The sequence below is a fragment of the Priapulus caudatus genome, unplaced genomic scaffold (assembly GCF_000485595.1).
Source record: "Priapulus caudatus unplaced genomic scaffold, Priapulus_caudatus-5.0.1 Scaffold686, whole genome shotgun sequence".
Lineage (NCBI taxonomy): Eukaryota > Metazoa > Priapulida > Priapulimorpha > Priapulimorphida > Priapulidae > Priapulus > Priapulus caudatus.
Window position 1 is genome coordinate 59,040 of NW_014577747.1, and position 9,128 is coordinate 68,167.

The 9,128-nt window shown below is 43.9% G+C and overlaps 2 protein-coding genes and 1 long non-coding RNA gene across 5 annotated transcripts in view; 1 reads left to right on the forward strand and 2 right to left on the reverse strand.

The window, feature by feature from the left end:
- LOC106812783 overlaps nucleotides 1–4,079 on the reverse strand; it is a 13,473-nt gene extending 9,394 nt beyond the window's left edge. The window contains exons 1-5 of one of the 3 annotated variants that reach the window (XM_014816757.1): nucleotides 3,993–4,079; nucleotides 3,432–3,498; nucleotides 2,774–2,883; nucleotides 2,476–2,585; nucleotides 866–1,113 (exon numbers count right to left, since the gene is read on the reverse strand). In XM_014816757.1, the coding sequence (XP_014672243.1) occupies nucleotides 866–1,113; nucleotides 2,476–2,585; nucleotides 2,774–2,883; nucleotides 3,432–3,486 (523 nt within the window). In that variant the 5' untranslated portion in view covers nucleotides 3,487–3,498; nucleotides 3,993–4,079. The other 2 variants (XM_014816756.1, XM_014816758.1) reach the window with 2 other exon arrangements.
- A 121-nt stretch (nucleotides 4,080–4,200) lies between these two features.
- On the forward strand, nucleotides 4,201–7,554 carry LOC106812785 (protein FAM136A-like). The gene is made up of 3 exons (XM_014816761.1): nucleotides 4,201–4,305; nucleotides 6,390–6,530; nucleotides 6,954–7,554. The coding sequence occupies exons 1-3, from the start codon at nucleotides 4,219–4,221 to the stop codon at nucleotides 7,167–7,169; spliced, it is 444 nt and encodes a 147-aa protein (XP_014672247.1). The 5' UTR covers nucleotides 4,201–4,218; the 3' UTR covers nucleotides 7,170–7,554.
- Nucleotides 7,555–7,564: 10 nt separating this feature from the next.
- Nucleotides 7,565–9,110, reverse strand: LOC106812786. Its single transcript, XR_001394384.1, has 2 exons — nucleotides 8,633–9,110; nucleotides 7,565–8,565 (listed from the first exon to the last, which is right to left on the reverse strand). It is a non-coding gene; the product is annotated as an uncharacterized LOC106812786 (long non-coding RNA).
- Between the last annotated feature and the right edge of the window lie 18 nt (nucleotides 9,111–9,128).

Sequence of the window (9,128 nt, forward strand, 5' to 3'; positions counted from 1 at the left end):
GTTTTAGAGAGCAAAGAATTCTGCTTAATGCAATACCATCAAATTATTCTAGACTCGCAGGCAAAGTAGAATAATGTAGTCGTGAAATAGCACTATTTTCCCGTTTTTCCGTTGTACACTCTAGGTATTATCCGCTCTTGATATTATATACATGTAATGAAAATAAGAAAATTATAATAATAATAAGTAACCCCAATCCATCGGCAAGGGCACAGGCAACGTCATGCAATACTCACCACTGACTGTATCTTCGACCACACCTCCGCCATCGTGTAGAGCTGCGGCTCGGCCAGCGCCCCGGCGCCCGGGGTCGTCGTCGCGGCGACGCGGCGCACGCTGCCGAGCAGGGACGTGTGCGCGCGCGACACGCAGCGGAACTCCGCGGAGACGAGCTCGAGGAGCGCGAGCAGGAGGCGGGGGCTCGTGGGGGCACCACCGTCACGCAGGTACGCGCAGTCCAACACGTGCTGCGCGCCGCGTCGCACGATCGCAAATGACTCCGCCTCCACGCGCTCCTGTATCTCCTACACACACATGCAGCAACGTCAGGCCGGTTAGCCAGTAGGCAGGGTAGAATGGATACGCTGTGCAGGGTGGAATGGATACGCTGTGCAGGGTGGAATGGATACGCTGTGCAGGGTGGAATGGATACGCTGTGCAGGGTGGAATGGATGCGCTGTGCCTACCCTCGACCTACTGATTGTCTACTTCAACTATTACGTCGCTCGTTTCTTCCTAACACTCATTATTAATCGTTCACATTAACGTGTGTCTAACCTCCATCTACTACTAATTGTCTCCTTCTACTATTCCATCGTTCGTGATGTCCTTCACTCATTAATCCACTAGTTCACGCTGCACCTACCCTCCATCTGGCGGAAGTGCATGGTGCCCGCTATCGCCGTCGGGAACATGGCCGTCGCTGTGCGGACCTGCGTCTGGCCGTCATCCTGGATGGTGGCGCATGCCTCGACACCGCCGCCCGCTGTCAGCAGCAGCGTGCGGCCGTAGATCGTCGACAGGCCGGACAGCTGGATCGTAGAGTCGGTGTACTGCTTCGACGCCGCCGTCAGCTTGCCGTGTCTTGCTGTCAGGTCTCCCATGTCTTTCATCCTGAGGAACGCAGATGGGTACATGTCACTGTATGGGACAGCCTGACCTACTCCATCGTAACGAGTAAATCCAGTATCCTCCAGTATGAGGTAGGACCTCATTCACCTGTAAGACACTGCCACCACCTCTACTCTAACGAATAAAGGCAGCTACGAGTAGAACCCACCAACCTCCACTCTTAGGTATAGAGTCAGTCACTTGTATGACCACGCCTACTCTCCACGCTAAGGTATAAAGTCAATCACATGTATGAACCGCTAAGCTCCATGCTATGAATAAAATCACACAAATGTAAAAGAACCCACAACCTCCACCCTAAGGTATTATGTCAGTCACATATGCCACCACCTCCACCTTAACAAGTAAAGACAGCCACATGTTGCTGTATATACTGACCCACGCTATCCAGAGTTGTGAGGGCACAATACTCTGTACTAGCTAAGTTATAGCATACGTTCGTATGGTTTGTGATACAGTGCAAAAATACCTGCCTTTAACTTACAGTGTGTGGAACAATTATTCCTGCAGAAAGCAGGAAGTTAACAATAGCATGAATGAGACCATATATGTAGTCAATATACAGGTTTAAGGTAACGTAGCAACTCCTTTAAACACATATATGAGGATTGCATAAACTTATATAAAACTGGTGCAATAAGTAGTAGTATGACCTATGATGTAATTATGACAGTGGTTCAAAAGAATACTTCTATAATGCCAAACAAGCAAGAATAGTTCAACGTTAACCGTTCTGTATTTACTTTTACTGAGTACGCTCTCCTTACAATTGTCAAGTCTCAAAATATCAACAACAAGTAATTGAGCAAATGTGGGTCACAACAACACGCATGAATCACATACCACTGACATATGGTCATGGACACCGGTCACGTGTTGCCCATGCATAGGCAATGTCCATGTGGAACATCCACTATCAGGGCATGAAATTAGCCAAAATGTGAACAGGTTCAATTTATTCCATTATGAATATAAGTATTAGCATTGTGTTTATTAGGCATACTAACTACTAGGGTTGAACGAGTGGCCGCTGGCAAAATAGTTATAATTTCACGCACTGCGCTATGCATGGGGATGCAATAACATATCCCACAAGATGCATGTTGCTGCATATGTATGCTCTCTCATGCACCCTTCGACCCGAGGATTATCACTCCCCACACGTAGCTGTAATTAAGGTACATATATCTACCACTGCACTGCAGTCATGCTCCAGGACACAAAAGATGTAAATCTGAGTGCTATAATACTATATAGGCTATAATAATGTACTCACTCATCTCAGTACTATATGTGCTTAGTATTATACTCGGTTAATATGTGACTACAGTTTCCCATGCTTACATGTTTCCAATATCGCCTTGAAGACACTTCTGGTTAGCATCCCAATCAGTAGGAAACTCATGAAGATGCCAGTCATACTGACGGAAACCAATTAGTCCCTCAAGGTTAACCTGCAGTTAGAACAAACTATTAATAAATTCCCCATCTTTACTGATCTACTACCTGCCACTTAACTTAGCAAGTGATTGAAATATTAGTAATTTCCTGAAGATCCATGCCTCTTGACCCGTATATTTAATAAAAGTTGGTAATAAGTTGTACTGTTGGAAATCTGTTTATGCGAGGTCCCCATACTTACATAGATTATTGCTGCTCCAGCCCCGGATGTAGATTGCTCAAATGTGATGTTTCCCTTGATCCCAGACATGGAAAAGGTGGCAATCAGCCGTGTTGCATGACTCTGCACAACTACAGGATACATATACAGAAAAAGAAACTGCATCCCATGCACCAAGAGCTTAACAGGTTGTTTCAATCTGTACATGACGCATGTCCGATGACATAAGTCATAAGTTCAATTGCAAACCTTTGTGTGCAAAGGTGTGTCTTCCTTTAGAGCATTGGTATTACGTACATGCCTATTTTACAGAATATAAGCTCCAGCTTACTGTATTATCATGTAGTATAACATATGCATCCACAGATCCAAACTAACATATATGAACTTTTATATAATTTAAATCATTTAATATACAATACAAACATATAATTTTACATAGATTTTTTTTACTAAAGGTCCGTGTACGTAAAGGGTTGCTGTTTTTCCAGACAGCTAGTGCATGCATGCATAACGCACAATTGTCAACCCTCTTCCACCAAGCTCAGGTAGTGCATCCGTAAAACTCCCTTGCAAACAAAACATACTGCTTGGTATATATACGACTCTCCCAAATTGTATGAGCAAAAAACCTCTTTTGTTGAAACCAGGTCAAAACCCATGGATTGAATTCACTCACCAAGCAACACCAGGCAGACAAACAGGTAGTACTTGAACTGCACCGTATAATCCATCTTGCTTCAATTCTGCATGGGAAAATACAATTTTTTTCAATATAATCATTTTAAAACATGATAAATGTAAATTACTCTTCACGACATAACTACACTATACCTACGTGCCTGTACTAGTCTACTCTATACATGGTTTTTACATTATCTATGTCATAGCCGTTCCGTTCCGTTGCCGTTGGTTCCCGTTACTTTCCAAGAGCACTACAAATATGCTACTGCTGCTGTATCCACTTGGCACTTTGTATATTGTACACTATATGTATACGGTAAACCCGCTATCGTGAATTTCCACGTCTTGTTGGCACAGTTATTGAATTATGAAACAGAAGATGAAACAAATTACAGTACTCAGTAGTACAGTGATGAGTGAATGCCACGAACTTCCGAAAATGCTGTCTGGCGCATAACTTACCTATTTCCTGCTCACGTCTGCACTCACCGCGTGACACTGACAGTGTGTCAGTAAACCAGCCAGGGCCCCTACCCTGCGCGGTTAATTAGCTTACCTGTGCTGGGCGGTTAACCGGCCCAGGTAATGAGGTGCGACGCAGTCACGCAGAGGTGTTCCATGAACCACGCCACGTGAAACCCGATTCCCAGGAGCAGTATAATAACATTTCCAAACCTGAATAACTCTTGTTTGATGGGGAATAGCGTTTCACTGGCAATCACATGGCAAAATATTTGTAGGTCACGACTTTAGGTTAAAGTTCATAGGTTACACGGAACATCATGGCGGACGCCGCTCAAGCACGCGTGCAGAGCGCGATGACTAAAATGTTCGAAGATTTAGACAGGTCTCATTTGCGAAACATGCAGGTACGATATTATTTGTTACTGATCATCCGTAGTTCAGATATAAGCAGTCGCGTTTGGATTTTAATAAGACTTAACGTGTAACGACGTAATCGCATTGTGTAAGCATTTGATATTGGCCTTTTCGTGTTCAGGGACACGAGAAATAGTGGTTAGTCACCGAGACTTGAACCGTGACTAGTAGTGTTTTAGGACGGGGATTTCACCAATAATCTATTCTGCGTTGCGGCGACGACTGTCGCTAATGTTGAGCCGTCTCCAAGCTTATAAAATAACGAAGGAATAACGTTACACTTGCTAAGACAGCGTGAACGTTCAATGATCACTCAATGATTTCATTGATACACTCGAGCGCCATCTACTGCCGTACTGGTATAAGCCACTGCTTCATTTTGTGCTCTAATCTACTCATGACTATCTACTTCCCTTCAATCTAGTAATTCATGTACTGTAAATAATGTACTGCATTGCTCAGAAAATTTATTATTTTAACCGCTCAACACTATTGCCAGTATTGGCATCTATCAGATTATTTCTCCATGAAAAAGACTGTCTTCAAAGTAGGGGGGGCCTACATGTATTTGTATAAAAATTTAAATTGAATGCAATAAAGATTTAATAATAATAATAATAATAGCAATTATAATGCTTCGTACCAATTTTAATCATGATTTTACCATGAAAGAAAAAGTGAACGAAGACTAAAGAATCTGAACAAAAGATGATCTATGAACTTTATAGCGATAGATATTTGTACTACATTATTATTCTGTGTAATGCCCGTTTCGGGCTCTCACTAGGCGTATATATATATACCAATTTTAATGTGGCCATAATATATCTTAGGCCGATGAAAGTTGATGTCATGGTTCTCGTCAGCACCCGCATCAAATTTTACTCCCGCACCAAAAAAGTTCAACACTCATCGCTGACGAAATTCCCGCATCAAAAAGTCCCCATATGAAATTCCCGCCTCAAAAAATCAACAATCTACAGTCGGCACTACATGTATGGAAGACAAACAGTAAAAATTTGAGTAAAAACTGTCAACAAAGAAGTTATGACATTTTTCAATCTTATTTTGCATATGTACAAGACCTGATACCCTCACTAAGTTCTATTGGTTTGTATATGAAAGATGAATGTTGATCTAAATCCCTCATCAAAATCTCAACAATGCCTGACGAGAACCATGAAATCAACTTTCATCGGCCTTATAGAGTTTGTGCTATGTGTTTGTGATATTGTTACCCCCGCCAAGGAGGAATTATGTTTTCGCCCCTGTTAGCTTGTTTATTGGTTGGTTGGTCTGTCAACAGGATATCTCAAAAGGTTACAGACGGATTTTGATGAACTTTTTTTTGGACGAGTTGGTCTTGGACCAACAACCAATCGCTTAGATTTTTGTGGTGATCCGGAGCGAGATGTGGATCCATGAATTTTTTGAAGGATTTCTTATCATTGATCGTAGTGTAGTGGTCTAAGCGCTTCGTTTCACTTTCGCTTTCTCTCTCTCGATCGATAGCTATATATAGATATGTGCGCCGTGCATGGTGTCAATGCAGAGTCAAACAACAATAGTCATAGAGAGTAAAAACAATGATATTGGGTGTACCAGCAAGATGGGGGGGGGGGACTGTTACGCTGTGGCAGAAGTTTGCTATCTCTGATTGCTCTTGTTCGTATTGTTTTCCATATTGTTGCAGTTTTGTATGGTATACAGGTTCCAACCAGGTGAGGACTATTCTAGAATAAGGAGGGCCTGTGAGAGGGTTTTAATGTTAGCAAAGCAAGGGATTACGGCATAGCATATATGTCTAAAGCAATTGGTCTTTTCACAAATGTAATTTGAATGATATGGGAATTCCAGCGAAAATGACACCCTAATATTTATACATTGGAGTAAGTGATGTATAAGTTGAATTTACACCATAAATAATTATAATGGTTTTGCTATTGCTAATGATCTATTCCTGGTACATTTAGATTGTATATGCGCAACACAAGTTCTATTGGTTTTACCTGCATTCTCTATGTCTATTTCAAGAAGACGCATAGGCTACCGTGTATATGACGTTTGTTTTCAGGGAGATATGTACCGATGCAGTACAGCTTGCTGTGATGATAAAGGCAGGAACATGGATCAAGTACAAAAGTGCGTTGACAGGTGTAGCAAGCCAATATATCAAGCTCAGAACTTTATTCAGGGCGAGATACAAAACTACCAGGTAAGCTCTAGAGATAATCTGGCATCCATTAAATCCCTATTATGAAGTATGTGTACTGGGAATGGCATTTATTCTATGCTGTACGGTCATTAAAGACATTTGTTTCTCTCGAAACTACTTGCTACAATTTCTCCCTATCTTTATCACTCTTTCCCTATGTCACTCTCCCTCCCACCATCTCTTTCTCTTTCTCTCACTCTCTCTATCTATCTCTCCCTCTCCCACCCACCCCACCCCCTCTCTCTACCTCCCTTTCTACATTGATCTCGCTCTGCCATCTCTCTCTCTCTCCCACCCCCTCTCTACCTCTCTATCTACATTGATCTCGCTATGCCCTCTCTCATTCTCACCTCTCTCTCTCTGTCTACCGTTCTCTCTAAATTGATCTCGCTACGCCCTTTCTCACTCTCTCCCCCTCGGCAGGACCGTCTACAACGGTGCGCACTCAAGTGTCAGGACGACACGCGTGACCAGGTCACTCCGAGCACCAGCGAGGCCGAGATGGCACGCCTCAAGGACAAGATGGAGGGCTGCGTGGTGCGCTGCGCCGATGAGCACATCCAGCTGGTGCCAGCGCTCATGAAGCGAATACAGGAGGTTCTGCAGCAGGGCGGCTACATGAAGCAGCAGCAGTCCTGAGGAGGCATGGCGCGCGACGCGCGAGCATAGATATACGTAGTCTCCACGTCGTCGAAATACCTGTGCGCGAATTGGGTCCTAGGCCAGATGAGGCAGAGATAGGTGTGTAGAAGTTGAACTCAAGTTTGTTCATTGGCCGTTCGCACGCACAAACGGCTAGTTATGTGTATATAGATGTGTGTCTATACATGCTATTCGAACGTTGCTAGGTTTGTACTCGCTGTGATTTTACACGATGATGCCGGTGACCCGCACAGTGGAGACGCCGGGGGGGGGGGAGTAGTGCGGAACCGACCATAAGCAAATTCAATGTCGACGTTCAAAGAACGCCATCATTACGTTGTATATTACCGTGTTAGAAATAAACTTGCAAGTCAAACACAAACTCAGGATTCTTCGCTTTTAGTGATCATCTCATATTATATATTATGCTCGTATATGTACAAAACATGCTGTTTATATCACGTTGTTTGACATGCGTTTAAAATATTGACTAAAAAAAATCATGTGAAAACAATGAACCCGGTTTTGAAAGTCACAGGATATCCTTTTACGGTTACAAACATATCACTGCCATTTTGCTGAACAATTTTACATTCAACATGTTTAAGCACGTCGCTAGCAGAGTAAAAAGACTCGGCTAAATAATGAAATCGTTGTCAACATAATTCAAGTACACATCTACAAGCACCATTCGAACAGGGTCATATGACACACAGTCAGCTTAATAATGAATCGTACTAGAAAAAATTTCAGCCATGCTTATATGTTGTCACAGAATGCTAACTAGAGAGATACAAAAGCAGCCATATATTTGAGTGTGCATATTACATGATTGTTGGATTCACTCTTGATTTTAAATTTAAAAAGCAGTACACAGATCACACTCGTATAACTCCCTCGATTACATAAGTTTCTAAACAGTCGACCAATCGTACGATCATCTACAACATGAGCTGGCTACACATGAGGCTGCTCAACTTATTTGTCGTTGCTGTGGTTACACCTAAACAGTATTCACGTAAAGCATCGGTTGATTTTACAGCGACACCAGCTGCTGTCTCATGTTATAATTAATTAACCCGGATCAGGTCATGTCGCATGACTTCATCAAGTAATAATTTCTCCAAATAAACTCGTTCGATGATAGGAGTCGATAATCGGATATACACCACGTCGCACATTCCACGCGCGAGGCCACATTTCAACCCGGCGCACCCGTCAACCTGTACATGGCTGACTTCCTCCCCTCGTGCTGCAATACCCGACTGTGGATCCACTAGCGAAGAATAAACCGAGTCGCAGTTCACGCACACGAGTTGGCATGCACACTGTTGTCTGCACCTCACGACTCACGCACGCTCAGGCCTTGCTGCGGCTGCCACCAAACCCTGACCTGTTGTTACGTTGATGATCTCTCTCAGCTTGCTCAGGCCTTGCTGCGGCTGCCACCAAACCCTGACCTGTTGTTACGTTGATGATCTCTCTCAGCTTGCACAGCCACCGCTACACCCTGACCGTGTCGTTGATGATCTCTCTCAGCTTGAACAGCCGCCACCGCTACACCCTGACCGTGTCGTTGATGATCTCTCTCAGCTTGAACAGCCACCGCTACACCCTGACCGTGTCGTTGATGATCTCTCTCAGCTTGAACAGCCGCCACCGCTACACCCTGACCGTGTCGTTGATGATCTCTCTCAGCTTGAACAGTCACCGCTACACCCTGACCGTGTCGTTGATGATCTCTCTCAGCTTGAACAGCCGCCACCGCTGCACCCTGACCGTGTCGTTGATGATCTCTCTCAGCTTGAACAGTCACCGCTACACCCTGACCGTGTCGTTGATGATCTCTCTCAGCTTGCACAGCCACCGCTACACCCTGACCGTGTCGTTGATGATCTCTCTCAGCTTGAACAGCCACCGCTACACCCTGACCGTGTCGTGTCGTTGATGGTATCG